This window comes from Haliotis asinina, chromosome 11 (assembly GCF_037392515.1).
Source record: "Haliotis asinina isolate JCU_RB_2024 chromosome 11, JCU_Hal_asi_v2, whole genome shotgun sequence".
NCBI lineage: Eukaryota > Metazoa > Mollusca > Gastropoda > Lepetellida > Haliotidae > Haliotis > Haliotis asinina.
Window position 1 is genome coordinate 49,942,906 of NC_090290.1, and position 21,921 is coordinate 49,964,826.

The window sequence follows — 21,921 nt, forward strand, 5'->3', positions numbered from 1 at the left end:
TGCTGGAATCTTTCTAGAAGCGGCAACGTGTGTAAACGTATATGAATTTGCCAACTGTTGTGAACAACCATCAACGTATTAAATGCGTTTGTTTTGGGGCATGTATGACAAACGCTCATTGTGGTCTGTTTTAGGCCTTACAAGGCCCGGTTGATACACTTATTTTACGGTTGTATATTTTCTTAAACAACACGGCACCGTATTATACTTTTCTATTATTATTATTAATAATAATATGAGATTCTGTATTGTGTCCGCTCATAAATGTCTCTGTATATATTTTTTTTATCTAGCCAAAAAACATTGTTTTCTTTTCAGAGGCATATTGAACGACTTTATAATAATTACATTGAAACCACTTGTTTTTATTTGCTTGTGTATTTCACAGTTGTATTTGCTTTGCTTAGAATTTTTGCAAGAGACCAGATCTCGATATTTTCTGTCCAGGATTTATTTCTCCTATGTAAGACCAGGACAGTTTGTTTTTGGTAGTAATATACATTCCATTTCAGCACGTTCGTCAAGAATTTGTGGAAGAAACGAAAAGAACTGTGTGTTTTTTCACAAACAAAAATGCAACAAATCCCTTCACGGACAGCGAGCGAGTCCATTATTTTTCACTCCCATCTAGGTAACAACTGTACGTGGTCACCCAGCCGTTGACCATTGTCCAGAGACATAAACGAGAGCTGTTATCAAACCCCCTTCAGCTTGACACAATAACAGTGCTCCATGACCCGTGAAGTTAAGTGGAACGTGGCCGTGACACGTTGCGTAACGACTAACTGTTAATGAACAAACTTGAAAGCCGCTGATTAAAAGAAAGGAGTTAATCCCGCGTGTCAAATCTCCAAGCATGTGTATGTTTAACCCAGTAAATATTGTCATTGCAGAACATTGCGATTGTTTATGTTAAATATTACTGTCGTCAAAATACATAATACCCAAGAATACGTTCCTTCAATACAAAATTTCATTTTCTGAGACAGCATATGAATTCTCTCCTCCTGAAATATTCACAACTCTACCGATAGTCGTCGCTACTGATTTCGTCTTCCTGAGCCACTTGAACTGGGTTTCTGTCTATAAATGTAATAACGCGCACAGCGCTAGCTACTGCGTATTTGCACCAGTTGAAAAGATCGCGCTGAGGTTGGCGGCAAATTCAGACACCGGTACACACAGCAAGGAGCAGCAAGCTGTTTCGACGTATGAAGTATTTCTGAAATCGGTAAGATTACCATGTTTCGGTCTATGTTTTTGAATGAGAAAGAGTTGACTGTAGCTTTTATTACATGTGACCTATAATATTGGGTTTTTTCGAATCTAGGCTTATTTTCATAATTATGATGATCATCTGCCTGACTGTCAGACACAATGGCACCTCATTTTTTTCTGTAATATTCTTTTCTGCAGATGTGCTCACATGATCTTTCATGTTAAAGTATTGTATCATTTTACCATGATTTAGGTGGCCAGTTCGCACTGATTATAATTAATATTACGTACATATCCGATTGGCGCCATTTATACTGATCAGTGTCCATATTAAGCATTTATCATGATACATGTAATTGATACGAAACTATATGTTTGTTTGTGGATCAAAACATCCCTGTTATTGAACTGGATAGTTTGAGGGGTTTTTTTTAACTCAAGTATGTTATGAAGATAAACTTTGATCGTTGGGTGTATCATCGTGTGAATATGGCGCCGAACAAACCGATCTCTCGGATTTTTTTCAAAGAGAATTCGACAAGCATTCATCAGGCATAGCTACTGTTTGATCATCATCATTACGATAGGTTTCGACAAAATGGATTCAGATCACCGTACAAATGGTGTAAACAGAGGTACATTAGATCTAATTATTTGAAATATTCAGTAAATGGCTTACATTGTAATATTGATGGGTTATTCTCTTATAACGGTGTTGTGTTCCTGGTAAATGCTGCACGTATTTCGCAGTTTCGTCGTTATATTCTCCCATACCAATCCTTTATTCGCGGCTTATATTCGATTACTGCATGGTACAAAAATAAAATCCGTTGCGACGATAATTTACAATCTCTCCGCTGTGTGATGACGCAATATCTCGGCTGGCTGGGAGACGCTATGCTGTAGATGGCAGTAAACAATCCACTCCCGTCAACAAACAGTTGTTCTGTTGCAGCCTCCAGTGTATGGATGGTTTTCTCATGCATGAGAAAAAAATGACCTGCATCGGTCTTTCTTGGTCCTGCACATGGTGACTGAAACCTACACAAAAACATTAACACGGAAACGGTATTAGTTTTGGCGGTGAACAGCGCGTGGGATAAATATTGACCAATCAGCGCGCATCTGAGGTCATCGCGTGCGGTTTTATTCATTCACACACACGTTAGCCGAACAAAATACTATATGATACCGGCCCCACGTGGATTGCCTTGTCTCCTGCCGGACGGTCTTTCAGTGAATAATCGAGGGGTTGGTGAGTAGATTTGGGTTTCTAGATTTTAGGATAGACGTAACGCCAACAGATGTATCGTACCACACATATTTCCCAACATTATTTTGTGTGTAATTACCAATATGTGCGAGTGATTAGTCGACAGCCCACGTGTTTTGACATGATACCGACTCAAGTCATTAATTGCGAAGCGAAACACCAATGGAAATACGAAACATTATGTGTTAGTAGGTAATATGTATTATCCACAGACATGGGAGATACAGTAAATTTATTAATTCAAGGTGAAAAAGAACAGTACAAACTGGGGCCGGATACACGTGCGATGCTTGGTCCACGTGAATGGATGCAAATAAAATATCGATCACTTAATTATAGTTGTAAATCACCAAGCAAAACGTTTTCTTTTTCGAATATTAATTATTACGTAGTTACAATGTAACATAATACCATATACGTTAAGTGATTATTTCTAATACACGGATGCAAATACTAGTACATCATAACATCCTGTTTACAGATTACATGGTAAAATTAGTCATGTTTTCAATATGGAAAATATGTTTACTCTTATTACAATTAAGATGTGTCATATCATTTCCTGTTGAAATTTTTTCTTTCTATTTTACGTCTTTTATGGGCATTTTTCAAATGCAAGGCAGTGATACGAACTTGTTCTGGTCAGTCAACTTACCGATTTTGAGTGAAATCGCTTGATGTTGTTTGTCTGTGTAACTTCCTGTGCGGCACTATTATTTTAAAGATGTCTTAATTTACCAGTACTTTGACTGAAACAAATCTTGTTTGTAAACTATGAAGACACAATTTTAAGTGTGTAATGCTACTGACATTTTACAAAATACATCAAATGTTATATGCTCATGTTGATTTTTTAAGAAAACCATTACTTCTGCAGTACTGCTCTCCCATTGTCACTAGTTGTACTGTACGTTTGTCCAAGAGAGGATTCTGGGTAAGAATACTGAGTGTATTCCCTGAGGCTCAGACAAGTTGCATATCTGGCTAAAATATGCACAGAAAATTTCCAATCACAAATTTGAAAGCAGTACGAAATGGAAGATGAAATACTCAATCAACATTCTTAATACCCATGCCCCAAAACACAGTAGGTATAGTACCCACGAAGTAAAACTTATCTGGAGCTCTGACTGAGTGAAAGTATTCCTCGTTAGTGTATACTGCTTTCATTTGTCAGTAATATCACACTGAAGACTCAGGTTTGATTCCCCAAGTGGGTACAGTGTGTGAAGCCCTTCCCTGGTGTTCCCTGCAGTGACATTGCTGGAATATTGCTAATAGTAGCATAAAACCATACTCGATCACAGTAATGTATGGTGGTTGTAGGCCATGTAACAGTTCAGGGTCAAAATCAGTAACTTGTTGTGTAAGGTGTCATTGTGCAGTGATAATTGTTTACAAAATCAGTCATTGTATTGTCTGGTCCAGAGTAGATTATACTGTCTGTTGACATAAAGCTGGAAGGTTGATAAGTGAAGCGTCAATCAAGAAGGAATAATTTTTACCATGGAATATCAATGTTCCTGGGATTGCCTAGATCAGACTCAATTATGTACAGACCGCTGCTATATACATGGAATATTGCTGAGTATGGTGTATAACATGAAACAGACACTTAACAATATATTCCACATGCACTTTGAGTTATATGTGATATTTTTCACTTTATTTATCAGAGTAGTGTGTTGTTATGATAGCCAGAGTGAAAAAACTGGCATGACCTCAGAATGATATTTTTACTGAGAGCAGGTTAATACATGCTCAATAATGCTGGTATTTTGTCATTTTACTCTAAAAGTACTAAAAAACCTACAGTTGCTTTAGCTTAGAAAGGCCCTTGTCGCCAGCAGTTTGCCCTAAAAGCCCTACATGTAGCGGGGCGGTGGGGTAGCCTAATGGTTAAAGCGTTCGCTCGTCACGCCGAAGACCCGGGTTCGATTCCCCATATGGGTACAATGTGTGAAGCCCATTTTCTGGTGTCCCCCGCCGTGATATAGCTGGAATATTGCTAAAAAGCGGCGTAAAACTAAACTCACTCACTCACTCACTCCTACATGTAGCAGAACTTGTCATGGTATGATTTGACAGGAAACTAATGGCCCCAAAATGCCTAGCAACAACAGTGGGTGTTATTTAATCTCTGTCATGAAGCAAAACTTTCCTAGTGCAGCAATGTTGCTGGTAGTTATCTACACCTGATGGTCGGCCCCACATTTGACCAACCTTTTATGAATTCAACTATACTTCTATGTTATATGGGTTTATATAGTTTCTTAATTTTTTTATTGGTGAGTTGTTGGGAGTTGATTGAAATCTCACAATTGATGATTGCTTCATTGCCAATGAACAATAATTTTTAAAAAATATAATTAGCGTCATTAGGCAGATTTTCCTACCTAGGTTGTTACTGCAAATACGTATAACATGATGCAACTTGCTTTTTTTAGTGATGACTAATATATCATGAACATAAACTTCTTGGAGTCTTCAAGAAATATTGTCATGTTTTTTCAGTTAGTGAAGTGAAATTTCTAAGAAATAAACACGTTTTCCGCTCCTGACAACTTCAAAGAAATGTTCCATTGGCAAGTGTTTCAAACAATGGAACAGTAGTTCCAAATATTTGATTATGAGAAAATGTGATCAATTGCTTGGTCGTTCGGTCACTGCAACCAATCTTCAATTATTTCAATTAATCGGAACACCACTATTAAGAAGTCCTTTAAAAAGCCCTAATTGTGAACTCTGGACTGTTGTTATTTTAATATGAATATATGACTTTTTGATGGTACCAAAAATTAAAAAGATGCGAAATGTTACTCTTTTTGATACAGGTATCATGACTCTGTTTTGAACCTGAACTTTGCAATTGTTTTTTTTTATCGTGGCAAAATTTGATAATATTGTAATGTTTTTGGTCAAATCGAGTTTTCAAGTGTAACCTTAATGTTGTGCTGCAGTTGATGAAGACTACATAAACTGTAGTTTTGTCATAATAATGTTTACAAATAATGCGAACCACTGGTTAAGTTCCAATCATAGCAACTGGATCCAGTTCAAAACAGTAATTAGATTGAGATTTTTGAAATTCTTTCATTTCCATTCTAATTGGAAAATTTTGAATGTTGTATATCAAGCTTCCAGCACAGAGCCATTAAAGACCCATTATTTGAGACAAACATCAGGAATATGATAGGAATGATTTGACAGTGGATTTATGGGTGGTAAGTTATATATGTAATTCCTGAAACCCATGTAAATCATGGTGTTTTGCAGTGTGTGGTCCTTTGTATTATTTGGGACAAGGTCGCAAATCAGTTAAAGTTAAGCAACATTTGTCATGGACAGTTCTTGGAATCGTTGGATGGCTGACTGTGTTTGGAAGCTTAACTCATGCCCGTTTCTAAGAATCAGCTCTGTCCCACAACAATTGATATATGTGTTTTCACCCCAGGCAGGTGAGTTTGTTCATGAATTGCCTCTGTTCACCCACCAGTGAGTGGGTACCTGGTGGGATAAGGCTGTAAACCTAGTGACTTACAGGCAGCTTCTTTATCCCGGCTGATGATGTGTTAGCACCTTAAGCATTCACAGGTGCGTTGAAACAGTTGCTTTATGAGTGGCCATTGTTATTATTATTTTTCACTCGTTTTTATGCATGTGTGTATTACTGGCGTTGTACTACAAACCCACCAAGATAACAGTGTGCAGAAAACTGGCAGGGATTTACCAGATGCAAATTCCTGTGTCCTCGGTGTATCACGGTACTTGACATATCAGTAATCGGAAATGAAATTCTGAACATATGAGGCCTATTTTATTGTAAAATCTGATTAACATGACATGACACATCTGTGAAAATATTATTATTTTAACTTTGGCGAAAGGAATTAGACAAACAGAATCGATTAACGTTTACCAAGGGAGAGAACTCGATCATATCATGGTAAACAATAAAATTCATTCCCAAGAAAATTAATATAGCTCATGACATCACTTCCGCTATATTTATGGCAATAAGGATATGCAGATGACGTAGTTCAGATGAATTGGGAAGGGTCAAGTATGAAACGCAAATGTTATAGCAGGTATTTCATGGATGGGGGTCAGACAGATTCCAGAGCTTAATGTTAATAATTCTGCAGGATAAAACGTACAGGGATTCGATATATCCTGTTCCTGTTTTAATAAACTTTACAAAAGACTGATGTTAGGTTGTCAACTTACATATAAAATCACCTCTAAGAAGCATGTCTAGCACGTAAAACCGGGAAAACTGATTTGCCGCGATACCATGAATGTCGCGATACAACAAGGTCCGAGTATAATTATAATATTTAAGGGTCTAGGACCTCCATTTTGTAGTCCAAGACACATGAAAATTAAGACTCGGTAAGAGAATGAGTCCCAGTGACTCAAGGTAGATCCTTACAATGTATACCCATCTCAGATACTGTGAACAGGTAATATGCCATTGTCAAGTGCCATGCAGGACAGAAACTTTTACCTTAGGTAAGTGTATTAATGCTTCTTACCTCAACATCCGATTTTATCCTAAATGTTTATTAAGTTTATATTATTTTTGTTTATTTCAAATAGCCTTGTTAAGTCGTATATTTTCCTGTCATGTATGGATTACAAATGACACCTGTTACAGGTGTGAACCCCATTCAGCCTCCCACTGACTCTGGACAGCTTGTGTATTGGTTACAAAAAAACATGTTTATTCCATGGTCTTATATTGTAAATTTATATATTTTTTAAACAAATTACTAAGCTCCCAATAGCTATTACATCTACACGTCAGCACAGCTCATATTATAAATATTAAAATGAGTAGACAAACCAGATCTCTGTCCATGTACAATAAGTTGAACATAACTGTCCTAGTTTCACACAAAATGTTTTTTACCTTTTGGAAAATACCAGTGGTCATATTCCACATAAGTGTTCATGTTAAAGAAAAAAACAGCTCTCAATGTGAAAAATATGTTTAGTGCTAATTTCTAGATTAATTTACATTCTGAAAACATGAAAACCTCCAAATAAACCAATCACTGTTTCCGGATGTCTGAATCTGCAGTGAAGCCTCTTCAAAGACTTAAATTCCCGTCTGCTTTTTGTGTGTTAATCTGGCAATCACTTAAACATGTCCCATGGTAGTGTTGTCATAGCTGCATGCCATTGTGGATTAAATGCACTGTCTGCAACTACATGTAATTATTAGAGTTACAAGACCAAGAATTATAATTTTCAAACTTCCATTGACATGGTGAAAATCACAATTACCTCGTTAATGAGTACCCAGTAGTTAAAACAAATCACTCATGTAAGAAACTTCTTGTAATGAATACTGCATGAAGTATATTTTGAGTAATGTGTTTTTACACAAGAAACCATTGTATTCTGGACAAACACATGGACACCAAATGATGTACATGTATATGGAGGCCCAAGAAACTGATTTTTAAAATTGATCACTTTTTTATTTGGAACTAGTTTTCATCCAGTTCGTTAACTTAAATTCCCACAGATATAGTATCGATCTGTTACCGTAGTAACCAACTCGCAATGCATTTAAATTTGACTTAATGTATTGTAGATTGAAATAATTTTCCCATATGATCATGGATTGACACCAAACCATACTGCTCCTCAACAAGCCCACCTTGACTCTTTCTCTAATAATGGGTAAGACTGAGTCAGTGAGTATAGTTTTATGAAATTTTTAGCTAATTCTAGGCATATCGAGGTAGCGGAGACCAGAAATGGGCTTCACATGTTGTACCAATGTGGGGAACCAAGAGTGAATGGTTTAACCACTGGTGCTACGCCACTGTCCCTTATAAATTAGGAGATAAACATCATGTGTTGGCCAATTGGATGAATCAAATGAAACATTCCCGTGCTTCAAATACTCAATAACATCCGGAAATTGGCCAACACATGATGTTTATCGACATTTTAAACAAAAAAATATACCACAGGGTTTTACTGTCTGCACTCGTTTACATTGAGTTTACATCGGGTACAGCAGTGAAGTGTCATCAGCTGGCTGTGTCTGCTGGTAGCATCAGGAACTGCTCATTTGTGATGTCGTTCTGACTTACGTCACAGTATGATTTGAATGACGTCACCACTGTTAATGACGCAACAAAACAATTGTTTGCGCTGTTTTTATATGTCAATACGCAGCCAAAAGTCTTGTAGTTTCAGGGAATGAAATACCATTTGATCATGTTTTTCAACCAATCAGAACACAATGACTTTTGGTTTACAATGTGTGAGAAAGCAAGGATATCCACTTAGGTTCTTAAAATTTCAGATCAAAGCTATTTATAACTGTTGTAAAAGGAAATTTCACTCAATTTGTTTCTTGTTTGTAACTCATTGAGTAATCATCAAAACTCCATTTATACAAAAGTCTTCATAGGTTAGAGATACAAAGTTATGGAAATAAATATAGGTGTTTGTCATAAGATATGTAATAATTCATATCAAGCAAACAATATTAGTTTGCTTGATTCAATATTTGAACAATATTTTTGCAATATTATTGCAATGTTATATAACCTTGGTACTGCTTTGAAAATGTTAACCTTTAGTTGAGAGTTTTTGCAGCCCAGCATGAAATGTTCAGAAACTAAGCAAGCATGCTTTTAATGTTTCAGGTAAAATCAAGATGGCCCTGAACCATTTGGAAACAAGTGAATCCATGAAACCGCTGATGAATACACACAATGATTCTGCTCTCACCTTCATGGTCGATGGCGACCCAATCTACAAGGAAACAACACTGACATCAACGCCCAGGAAGGGCTCTGAGCATGTCAAGATACCCATTGATGACTCACAGAGTAAGTTCCATGTTCTTTCGTGGGATTCATTGCATGCCAGTGAAATCAACACATGGGGAAGGTTTGAAATATAAATCTTATCACTTACAAAGTCAACTGATGTTAAAAGTCATAAAATACGTGGGTTTTTATGAGACTTGTAGCAACCTGCCAATAATATTATGGCAGGTGACAACAGACATTTTGCACATTGTATCTTTTGAGGGGAATCAGAACTAGGTCTCCAGTGGGACAAACAAACACTTTAACTGCTAGACTAACCCACCATCCTTGAGAAGGTGAGAAAAGCAACTATATACATATTGAGTGTTCAGTTTGAAACATAAATGGCATCTATTCTTGTCATAATAGGAGAGTAACAGGTTCAACTACTCAGGCTTTCTGACTTGGTTGACACATGTCATTGGTTCCCAATTGTGCAGATCGACGCTCACACTGTTGTTACTTGATTGTCTGGTCCAGAGTCAATTATTTAGAGACCGCCGCCATGTAGCTGGAGTATTGCTGAGTGCAGCGTAAACTAAACTCTATGTGCATGTTTGTCACTGTAATGTCTTATCCAGTCTTGGTTATTCGCAGATTGCCAGAATATTGCTGACTATTAAGCAATAAGAAAAAAAACATCACACATAATTGTCTGATTTGAGGCTTGTGTTTTGTAGGTTCGTCAGCCAGCGTGGACTCAAGATCAAGCAGCCTCATCTCTAACTTCACCCTCCTGCACTCCAAGATGGAGGACTTCTTCAAGGAAAAACAAAAGCTTTTCATAAACGTGAGCGGGTTGATTGTCAAAACTTGAATCCATCTTCCTCGGAATTAGCTAATTTTTCATTCATGAATCATAGCAAGGTAACTAACTAAATGAACATTAACAATTGTCATCAGTTTGCTGAAGTCAGTATGTTTTAGTCATGAAACATAAACACAGTGTTTGATGATGCTATTATTAGCATAGTGTAATGTTATGTGTATCAACATGGTTAGAAATGCCTTGTAAATATACATAAATAAATGGCGTATTTACTACTATTAGATACCCTTCTCAAGTGAGTGATCTAAACCTACTTCTAGACTTGTCTGTTGGTTATGTTCTATGATCCCTGCTACAAATACCAGAAATTTACCCATAGTTCCATATTCCTAGTGCATGCTCTGTTACCGTGACAGACGATGTAAGAAATCCCCTTGTGAACCAGCAAAACAGAACAAAGACAAGTCATAAACGTTCAAATTATGTATTATTATGCAACAAGAGCAAGGTATACAAAGTCACAAGTCAATAGTCACACTACTGATTTCATATACAATATAAGTGACAGGGTGCGCACAGGCCTGGAAAAGGCCTTAAATTTGACAGTTGCCTTGAAAAGACCTTAAATTTAGCATTGACTTAAAAAGACCTTGAATATTAAAAGATTGCCTTGAAAAGGCCTTAAATTTGATCTTAAAGATATTTTAAAAAATAGATCTATTACAATATGTTATCGAAATGTAAAAGATCGGAAGTTGAACAAGAAAACCATAGTCTACTTGTTACGCGCCCCTACATCAGCATAAGTAAACTCGGGTCACAGTTTACATGTATGCATTGACTAATCACAGTTTGCTTCGTCACAGTTCGGGAAACCACGAACATTCACGGAAATACATTATTCAAAATGCTCACACACAACCGCCAATCATCGTTGGTGACCTTCTTATCAACCAATCAGATGTAGATCATTGCTAAAAATAGACGCTCATGTTGCATATTCATGGCCAAGTAAGCTCAAGGGTAAATGTGGGTTCCTGGCATCTAAAACTGTCTGTTTACGAAAATACTATCAGTGTTTTCAAATTAGAAGATTCATGCAGAGTTACACAGCCTTTAAGTTACAATTTTTAAATAAATTTTGATAAATTTCATTCACATATACGATAGTGTTGAGAAACATTAGCATTTGTGTGCCACGAAACCGTCATGAAATTACGTTATGCATGTTCGGGGCTAATGGCATTTTTGAACAGGGATGTTGTATTTACATACCAAAGTATTGGCATTACCTGTCAAGAACATGGGCCATTCCATTTTTTTACTTCATGACCTGTATTGGATCAATCTATTGCTGAATATAAGTAAGATGGGCAGCTTAAGTACAAATTAAGAGTGAGTGAGTGAGTGAGTTTAGTTTTACGCCGCTTTTAGCAATATTCCAGCAATATCACGGCGGGGGACACCAGAAAATGGGCCTCACACGTTGTGCCCATGTAGGGAATCGAACCCGGGTCTTCAGCGTGACGAGTGAACGCTTTAACCACTAGGCTACCCCACCGCCCCTTACAAATGAAGAAAATATCTTGCAGTTAAATAATAATTCAATTAAATAAATACATACTGGGAATACTTATTAATCTAGTGCTCTATAACGGCCGTTCAAACACTTGTCGCGTGTCCAGCTGTGATTGTAGGGCACTGCCATGTACAGGGCTCATAGGTTAATGCCATATTTGGCAGCAAGGGTGCTTAGCGCATTAGGCTTAGTGACGACCACTGATCCAGTGCAAGATGGGTCACACTGTTTTTAATGTCAGCTGGAAGAAGAAATATTCTTGGGTGGATACATTCAATGGGCGAGTCAGCTTTAAAATCGCACGCACGAAGTAAATCAGGTAAACGAACGAGCACGTGGCTCAAGCATACGGTAATCCATGCCTTTCCATGGGAACGATGATAAATCAAGCAGTGAAATTAATTCTCCCAGTGAATTGCTGACTCTCACTATTCCAGCCCCACCAAAATCGGAAAGTACAACTTCTGCAAAATCGGCAACAAACATGATCTCAAAATTTGTAGCAGACAGTGTCGTTCAGAAATTCAATACAAATCTGTTAGCTAGTACATGGTTATTAGTAAATTTAATCATCCTCAGTGGGCCTTAAATTTGGCTGAAGTGGCCTTAAAAAGCCCTAAAAAGGCCTTAAATTTGATTGTCATATGGCTGTACCCACCCTGAGTGAGACAAAATCTAAGGCAATAGGTCACAAAATATAATATAGCAAACTCACTGAAGTCTTAGTGCGAGAGAGAATCAACTATGCAGAATGTAAACACAGCGATCTTTCTGACAGCAGATAATGTAGATTCAGGCGTTGACAGGTTTTGATGATCAAGCATTGGTGTATCCTCCAGTTAATATGAACGAGTGTTGCCCTCAACCAGCCTTTTTATATATACTAAGTCATTTCCTGAAAGTTCGGGCACTTACGAACATCGTCAACACTGTAGAATGCCCTCAAATAAGTCTCACAGTAAATACAAAGAAAACTAGGAGCAGATAAATTCAGGAAAACCAGAATCCTAAAATTGCTGACCATCTATTAAACGAAATGTGACCCATCATAATTATTACTGAATTAATAACAAAATATACAGAAAATACACACTCGTAACAGTTCAAGTAGTTTTAAAGAAAATATCAGCCTATAATCCCAGCTGTTTTAGATTCACCATGTTTTATCTCTGAGAAGAGATTGATGTGATTGTGTTTGGTTTTGACAATTTTTCCCTTTGGGGATTGCGATTTTTATGGGGAAATAATCTGCAAGATATATGTGCCATGTTTTCTTTCCCTAATTGAGTTGTCTCCCCTTACAGGGCCTACTTGGTGTGCTTGCGCTAGCCTACATGGTGTACTTTGGGTATGCGCTGTACCTACACGCAACGGGTCAGTGTGAGAAGAGCGCTGTTCCCCTCATCATTGTCACCATCACAGCTCTCATCTTCATTGTGTTTAGATACATCAACAGCATGTTTGGTGATGACATACGAAACGTCACCAAAGTCATTCACTCTGCCATTAAAAACAAGTGGTACATTCTCAAATGGTGAGTTGTTAATGTACAGTGAATATATCTGTTCCGTTCTAGAAGTCCAGTAGTAATCTATGGATGATTCCAACAGCATTTCAACTAGATGTTCCTGATGTTGATCACTGGATTGTCTGGTCCAGACCTGATTAGTTACAGGCCACATCCATGTAGCTGGAGTAATGCTGAGTGTGTTTTTTATCAACAAACTAACGGCTTGATGGAAGAGGAAAGCATCGTACAGGTGTTCAAATGACCTCAACAAGCAAAGATATGGGTTGACAAATGTGAACACAGGCATTGATTGGTATTGTGATGGCAGGCTAAAGGTGATAATTATTAGCTTGTGAAAATGTGACAGTTTTTTGTGATGGGATGTTGTATTTATTCGTTAAGATTGTGAATATTTGTCTGAATGAATCAGAAGTGGAGAAGTTTGAGTTTTGGTATTCTTCAACTTGTGACCACATTTGGTTTCCCTCCAACAAGCTCCAGTTTCCATTTCATTGATGATTTTGTCATTTTTTCTGTTCTCAATTCTAGACACACAACATGCTAAAACATGTTGAAGTGTCTGGTTATATCGGTGATGGTGTTCTGATCTACATAGCCCATTACCTTCCATCAGCTCTTTCTTTTGAAAAGACCATGAAAAAATGTTCATCTCAGAAATGTTGCTATTTTATCTCTTCACATGTCGCAAGTTATCTGGCCCCGATTTCTTGAAACAAACTTCAGTCTAAGTTTTGACTTAAGTTGGAGTTTTTACACAAACCCAGGAAAATGCATTTTTGGGAATGAACTGAATTGGTATTAAACTCAAACATAGTTGACAGTTTGAGTTTGGTGAATATTTTTATCACCCCATCATGTAATGCGGGGGGATATAGTCAACGTCTCATCTGTCTGTCCATCCATCCGTTCATCCTAATCATTTTGTTTCCGGAGTACAGCTCAGAAACTGTTCAATATTTTTAGACCAAACTTGATAGATATAATAATCTGAACCTATGGTTGTGCCCTTTTCTATTTACAGAGTTTTGGCATATTTATTTTTCTTGTTTTTCCATGGAACAATTTGGTGATAGTTTAATGGTGGGGTGTATTTAGTTTCCGGAGCACATCTCATAAAGTTCCTAATATCTGTCAGCAAAAGTTGGTAGATATATGTGGCAGACTGCAACATGGTGCCTTTTGCCATTTACAGGTTTTTGTGATTTATAATTTTCTGGGTTTCCATGGAAATGTTTTGGAGGGATGAGCTTCGTTTCCAGAGCACAACTTGAAAATCAACTCGAAAACTATTCAATATTTTACAGCAAAACTTGGCAGATATTTGAGGCAGACCACAAAGTGGTGCCTTTAGCTATTTACAATGTTTTGGCATTTTTATTCTGGTTTCCATTGGAAACAATTCTTAGTCTTTAAATGGAGGGATAGGCTTCACTGCCAGAACACAACTCGAAAACCATTTCATATCTTTCAGCAGATCTTGGCAGATATGTGAGACAGATCTTGAAGTAGTGCCTTTAGCTGTTTACAGATATATGGCATTTTTCTTTTTCATGACTTCCATGGAAACGATTCAAACTTAGTCTAAAAAAAACATTCAGAAACTGTCAGATGATTTCAAATATGCGGGGGCCGGGGGGGATATGTCATCTTCTGATGACTCTTGTACTTCAGAAGAAATACTGGCTTTTGTATTTTAAAAATTCATTTAGGTTAAAAATTCAGATGTTTTAATTTGTCAGACTCAGTTTGAAATTAGAGTATAAAAAAATAATCTTGTTTCGAGAAATTAGGGCCTGAGCATTAATGTCTCATTTTCACAAAAGCTGAACAAGTTATATATGTTTCGCTGTTGACTGTTTCAGGGTTGCCCTGTTCCTGGTGTATGGTGGCATGCTAGCATTGATCATATACACAGTGTGGGCGGTTCCTAGCAACCTGGTCTCCCTAGCTGGCATCGTCACCTTCATCATCATCCTCTTCCTCTCTTCCTCCAACCCTACACAGGTATTGTCAAACACTTTCTCTCGTCCTCCAACCATACATAGGTAATGTCAAACATTTCCTCTCGTCCTCCAACCCTACACAGGTAATGTCGAACACTTCCTCTCGTCCTCCAACCCTACACAGGTAATGTCGAACACTTCCTCTCGTCCTCCAACCCTACTCAGGTAATGTCAAACACTTCCTCTCGTCCTCCAACCCTACACAGGTAATGTCAAACACTTCCTCTCGTCCTCCAACCCTACACAGGTAATGTCAAACACGTCCTCTCATCATCCACTCCTACTCAGGTAATGTCAAACACTTCCTCTCGTCCTCCAACCCTACACAGGTAATGTCAAACACTTCCTCTCTTCCTCCAACCCTACTCAGGTAATGTCAAACACTTCCTCTCGTCCTCCAACCCTACACAGGTAATGTCAAACACTTCCTCTCGTCCTCCAACCCTACTCAGGTAATGTCAAACACTTCCTCTCTTCCTCCAACCCTACACAGGTAGTGTCAAACACTTCCTCTCGTCCTCCAACCCTACACAGGTAATGTCAAACACTTCCTCTCGTCCTCCAACCCTACACAGGTAATGTCAAACACTTCCTCTCGTCCTCCAACCCTACACAGGTAATGTCAAACACTTCCTCTCGTCCTCCAACCCTACACAGGTAATGTCAAACACTTCCTCTCGTCCTCCAACCATACACAGGTAATGTCAAACACTTCCTCTCGTCCTCCAACCCTACTCAGGTAATGTCAAACACTTCCTCTCGTCCTCCAACCCTACACAGGTAATGTCAAACACTTCCTCTCGTCCTCCAACCCTACACAGGTAATGTCAAACACTTCCTCTCGTCCTCCAACCCTACACAGGTAATGTCAAACACTTCCTCTCGTCCTCCAACCCTACTCAGGTAATGTCAAACACTTCCTCTCGTCCTCCAACCCTACTCAGGTAATGTCAAACACTTCCTCTCGTCCTCCAACCCTACTCAGGTAATGTCAAACACTTCCTCTCTTCCTCCAACCCTACACAGGTAGTGTCAAACACTTCCTCTCGTCCTCCAACCCTACTCAGGTAATGTCAAACACTTCCTCTCGTCCTCCAACCATACACAGGTAATGTCAAACACTTCCTCTCGTCCTCCAACCCTACACAGGTAATGTCAAACACTTCCTCTCGTCCTCCAACCCTACACAGGTAATGTCAAACACTTCCTCTCGTCCTCCAACCATACACAGGTAATGTCAAACACTTCCTCTCGTCCTCCAACCCTACATAGGTAATGTCAAACACTTCCTCTTGACCTCCAGCCCTACACTGGTAACACCAACCTCTTCCCTATGTCTGATGTTAAGCGCTACGATGTTACATATACCTGGTTTTAGTCAAGCATGTTGTCCTTACCTGTTAATGGTTGTTTTCAGGTGCGATGGCGGCCTGTGCTTGGTGGATTCACGCTGCAGTTTTATTTCGCTGTGATTATCCTCAAGTGGGATATTGGCTACAAGGTCTTCCAATTCCTGGGACAGGAGATTCAGAAGTTCTTGTCGTTCACAGATTATGGTTCTAAGTTTGTGTTCGGAGATAAATACATCGATCACATCTTTGCTATGAAGGTAAGGCCACCAGCTTGTTATCCTGTATAATTTTAATGATCTTTTATGAGGTAATCACATTTTTCTGATTGGCTTTTCTCTGTGTATTTCAAGCTGTAGTTACTAGTTTATGTTTGTTAATTACCTATTTACATTAAATATGTAATGCTTTTAGTAAGAGGTGACTAACGGATCATTTGGTCAGGCTCATTGACATGTTTTCACTGACATTTTATGAAACAAAAAATTACCATATACATTGAAGAATGATACTTATTTCTTGTTCCTATGGTTACAGGTGCTTCCTGTCATCGTGTTCTTCAGCTGCTTTATCTCGATCCTGTATTACCTTGGCATCATGCAGTTCGTCATTGGCAACATTGCATTCGTCATGAGGACTTTGCTGGGTACAACGGCTGCAGAGAGCCTGTGTGCTGCTGGTAACATCTTTGTTGGCCAGGTAAGCACATTATTTCTGTGTAGTATTGATTGTGTTAGCGGGCAGTTTTGTAGCCGTGATTTAAGCGTTTGCTCATCACACTGAAGGCCTGAGTTTGTTTTCATAATTGACATAATAATACATGCATTTATAAAGTGCAGCAATTCACAAATATGATGTGCTGTGTGTCCTACTTGGAATCAGGGATATTGCCTGAGATCACTGGATTGTGTGGTTCAGACTTGAATATTTTACAGACTGCAGTCATATGTCTGGAATATAGGTCAGTGCTGCATTAAAAAAAACCCACACACATGCACACACGCACGCACGCCAAGTGTGTGGTATACAAGAATGAAAATATGAGGTGGTATTGAAAACAATGCCCCCATTTTAGGAAAATGTTGTAAACAGTTAATTGTTATTCAATGTAATATGTCTGTTCTAGACTGAGGCTCCTATCTTGATCAGACCGTACCTGACACTGATGACACGGTCGGAGCTGCATGCAGTCATGGTGGGAGGTTTTGCTACAATTGCTGGGGGTGTGCTGGCTGCCTATGTGTCATTTGGTGTTCCGGCAGAACACCTGTTATGTGCCAGTGTAATGAATGCCCCTTGTGCCCTGGCTGTGTCCAAACTGCTTTACCCAGAGACAGAAAAAAGTAAATTGGAGGACATTGATGAAGTGGAGGAAGAAGAAGATGAAAAGTGAGTGATTATACAGAGAACGATTAGTGGGCAGTCTAAGTAAACTTAGTCTCAGTACTTTTCATTAAACTCCACTACTGAGTCTAACAAAACCTAGTAGATGGTCACATCAGGTAACCTTAGAACGACCTATGACTATCCAATCAAATGTGCGAAGTCCGAGCGGATTTAAGCAATCAGACACTGGCTACTGTTTAGTGTTTGTGTGAATTGCTAGTCACTGACACTGATCTCTCAATGAACGAGATTCCGCTTAGAACACAGATATTTGACCAGTAATATATATGCTTAGGGCTCTCTGGTGACATGGTTACCATCAGCTAATACTTCCACTAGGTGACATCCTTAAATATATTTATGCTATTTACAGCGACTGTTGACAGTATTGTAGTGTATGCTCCATGTACATCACCCAGTAACGATTGTATGGAAAATATCATTTGGAATCGTTCAGGTACATACCTTTCCGAGGTAAATGTTCAAAAGGTAGGTGCGAATGTCCACTTTCACGATTTGGTAATCCGTGTACTGATTGGTCAATCTCAAAGGTTACCTGACACAACCACCACCTAAAAGTACTGAGACTGAGTTTACTTAGACTCGATTAGTGGGGCACTGCTCAGATAAAAGCAGTCCCCACCCTTTTGTGTTAATTACCTTGTTATCTTCTTGTCTTTGTTAGCCTCATTATATATACTTTGCCACTACTGTATGTTACAGTCCTGCTTGACAACGGTGCAAGAATCTGTACCAAAAGTCGCACTTTCGTAATAAAGAAGTTGTCAATCCATAAAGTTTGTCAATCTTGTACTCCCCAACTTCCAAAATGCCACTCAAAGAAGACACCATTATTAGACCCAAAACCTGATCAAAGTGTCATTAAACCCCCACTCACACGTTCTCTGTTTCCAGCAAACCCCGCAACTTCCTTGAAGCTGCTGCAGCAGGAGCTTCCTCCTCCATCTGCCTCGTCGCCAACATCGCTGCCAACCTCATTGCCTTCCTGGCCCTGCTGGCCTTCATCAACGCAGTTCTGTCCTGGTTTGGTGGCTTCGTCTGCTTCCCTCAGCTGTCATTTGAGGTGAGTTTTTCACAGAAGAGATGCTGAAGTGCTACATGCCAGTAGTATATGTACATATATTGTTGAATTGTAAACCAACACATGCAGATAGAATATTGTACTATCCTGTTAGCAAACATGAGCTAGAATGTCTTACTCATTCAGCTCACTAATTGTTTTAAAATGTCCTCTTTGAAGTCGAAGAAGGAAGTGCCAGAATGTCTACTCATCAGGTGAAGGAGCAAGAAGTAGCACTACAATGTCTTGTTGTAAACATTAACAAAGTTGTAAATACATACCATACGTTATCATGTTACCTTCCAACTTCTAAATGCCCATCTAGCATCAACTCAATAATTGTTTTAAAATCTCCACTTAGATATCAGCAAAGGAAGTATCATCGCTTAACAATTTGTCTAAACATTTCCTTTTCATTTCAGAAAATCTGCTCATATGTGTTCATGCCTGTGGCTTACCTTATGGGGGTTGAGTGGAATGACGCGGGGGTGGTTGGCGAACTAGTTGGCATCAAAACTTTCCTGAATGAGTTTGTGGCCTACAAGGAACTGGCAAAGTTTATCTCCAACCGCGAAGATTGCAAAGATGGAACAGTTATCTCCGTAAGTGAATTCAAACTGGCAACGCAACAGGCCATGTTATAATATGTAAAGCAATATTCTGCGTCTTGCTGAAGTTATTATTGACTATGTCAAATTGTTTATGGTGTGCATGTAAATTTTAAAAATAGAATGATAGCTACCAAAATGACAGATTTGTTTATCCTGTTAGAACATCTAAACAGTATTTCAGCAAACATAGCTATAAGGGTTGAATCTGACTTTGTTAACTATACAACAAGAACTGTCGTAAACTATCAAACTTTGACTTTTTCCTGACAAATGTGTTGTAAATCCATAACATGCTAACAGAGGGTTTGAATTCCTATTGAAAAATAGATCATCATTATGGCTGAACTGACAAGTGACCAGCTACTCCACCCAAGGGCAGTGGAGTAGCCTAGTAGTTGAAAGGTTCGCATGTGCAGCCGAAGTCCCAGGTTCCTTTCCCCACCCGGGTACAGTGTGAGAAGCCCATTTCTCCCCGTGCTGTGATATTGCTAAGAGTATTGCCAAAAGCTGCGTAAAAGTAAACTCACTCACCTACTCCACCCCAGCCTCCGAATTGAAAAAACAAATTGTCACATATTAATCTGTAACTTATCTTTTACCATATGTTTTATTTGTCAACAGCGTCGATCTGAGATCATTGCAACATACGCACTCTGCGGGTTCTCCAATCTGAGCTCCATCGGAATCCAGCTGGGTGGTCTTGGACCGATGGCGCCAAAACGTGTGAAAGATTTGGCCCAGATAGTTATACGGGCACTGTTCGGCGGAATTGTGGCTTGTCTCATGACAGCCTCCATTGCAGGTTGGTGCTGATGTTTGACAGAACTGTCCGTGTATTGAAACTGTCATAGATTAAAATCGTGCACTTATATCTTCCTTTCACTTAAAGGGCTTGGGGGTAGTGTAATATGGTTATGTGTTTGCTTGTCACTCCAAAGCCCTGTGTTTTATTCCTCACAAGTGTACTGTGTGTGAAGAGCATTTCTGTCTCCTGGTCTCAGAGATGCCTACCACTCCGATTTTCAAAAGCTAAATCCACTCTCGTATTTGTCTATTTAAAAATGTGAATTGTTTAGAAAATTCGAAGTTGTTAATAAATTTAGAATGTTTGAAATACATTTACTAAATAGCCATTTAAATATGTTCTTTGAGTTTAGTATTATCTGGTTAAGTATGCCGAGAAATTACATATTTCCAGGCTAAATCTAGAGTATAGTAGGGTCCCTAGACCCCAATGTCCGAGAGGCCAGAGCCCCTTCAGTCTAACCCCCAACTTGTAGCAAAGCACAACTCCACTTTGATTATGGGTTGGCATCTCTGCTCTCTGTATATTGTTGGAATATTGCAAAATATAATAATTATAGTTGTGATGGCATGAACATTGATGTTTTTCTGTGTCCAGGTCTACTGATGGAGGACCACTCCTCTCCATCTGTCTACACTTGCTTCAACGGAACAGCAGTCAATGCAACAGCAGTCAACCACACATTGTCCGCCTTCTACAACTCATCGGATCCCATCTTCAATAGCACCCTACCCTCTGTTCATAACTTGACGCTGTCATAGTGTTGCTAAGCAAACAATATCATCTGTGACTCTAAGTTCCGGGGTAATTATCCCCAAAATGAGAGAAGTGTGTGTGTTTGAATGTGTTTGAAGTGGATGATGTGTTGATAAGGACCACAAAGCGTTTGACGTTTTCAAGTATTTTTTGAGATGTTGCAAAAAGGAACATTCGCTATGTTTTCAAAAAAGCCGTCAGTTTTGTCAGGAATGCAATGTATCAGGGTTATAATTGGTCATAGCAAACCAAGCTTGTCTTTAGATAACAGGATCCGGTTGTCTGGCTCACTGATTTGGTAGACATATTTTGATTCCCAAATGCATAGATCAATGCTTATGATGTCAGTTACTGAATTGCCTGGTCCATATTCTGATTATCTACAGGCTGCTGTCATATACATCACAGGGAAGCTGATTTATTTGATACTACTGAAGTTCACCTGTCATTTCTAACTGACTATACTGAAATGATTGTGAAAAAGGAGACCGTAGTATCTGAGGGTCAATCTCCGCATGGATGTTGTCAGTGTGTTATGGATATGTTAATGAATATTCATGAATATATGTACTTTTTTATTTCCTTATTTCTGTTACAAAGGGAGTGAATTTCCATTGCCAGAAGATCTCATCAAGGATGTTTGCAATTCTAGTGCTACATGTTTATAAAAGTCATAATAATAATGTAGTTTCTTTTTGGTCCTATGTATTTCTAAAAAAAA

General features: G+C 38.6%; 1 protein-coding gene across 1 annotated transcript; it reads left to right on the plus strand.

The window, feature by feature from the left end:
* Window positions 1–1,149: 1,149 nt before the first annotated feature.
* Window positions 1,150–21,921, plus strand: LOC137255670 (uncharacterized transporter HI_0519-like). Its single transcript, XM_067793149.1, has 12 exons — window positions 1,150–1,231; window positions 9,163–9,348; window positions 10,011–10,120; window positions 12,983–13,212; window positions 15,072–15,213; window positions 16,630–16,821; window positions 17,099–17,260; window positions 17,688–17,950; window positions 18,863–19,031; window positions 19,451–19,630; window positions 20,261–20,441; window positions 21,042–21,921. Exons 2-12 carry the CDS (start codon window positions 9,174–9,176, stop codon window positions 21,203–21,205), a joined length of 1,968 nt encoding a protein of 655 aa, XP_067649250.1. The 5' UTR covers window positions 1,150–1,231; window positions 9,163–9,173; the 3' UTR covers window positions 21,206–21,921.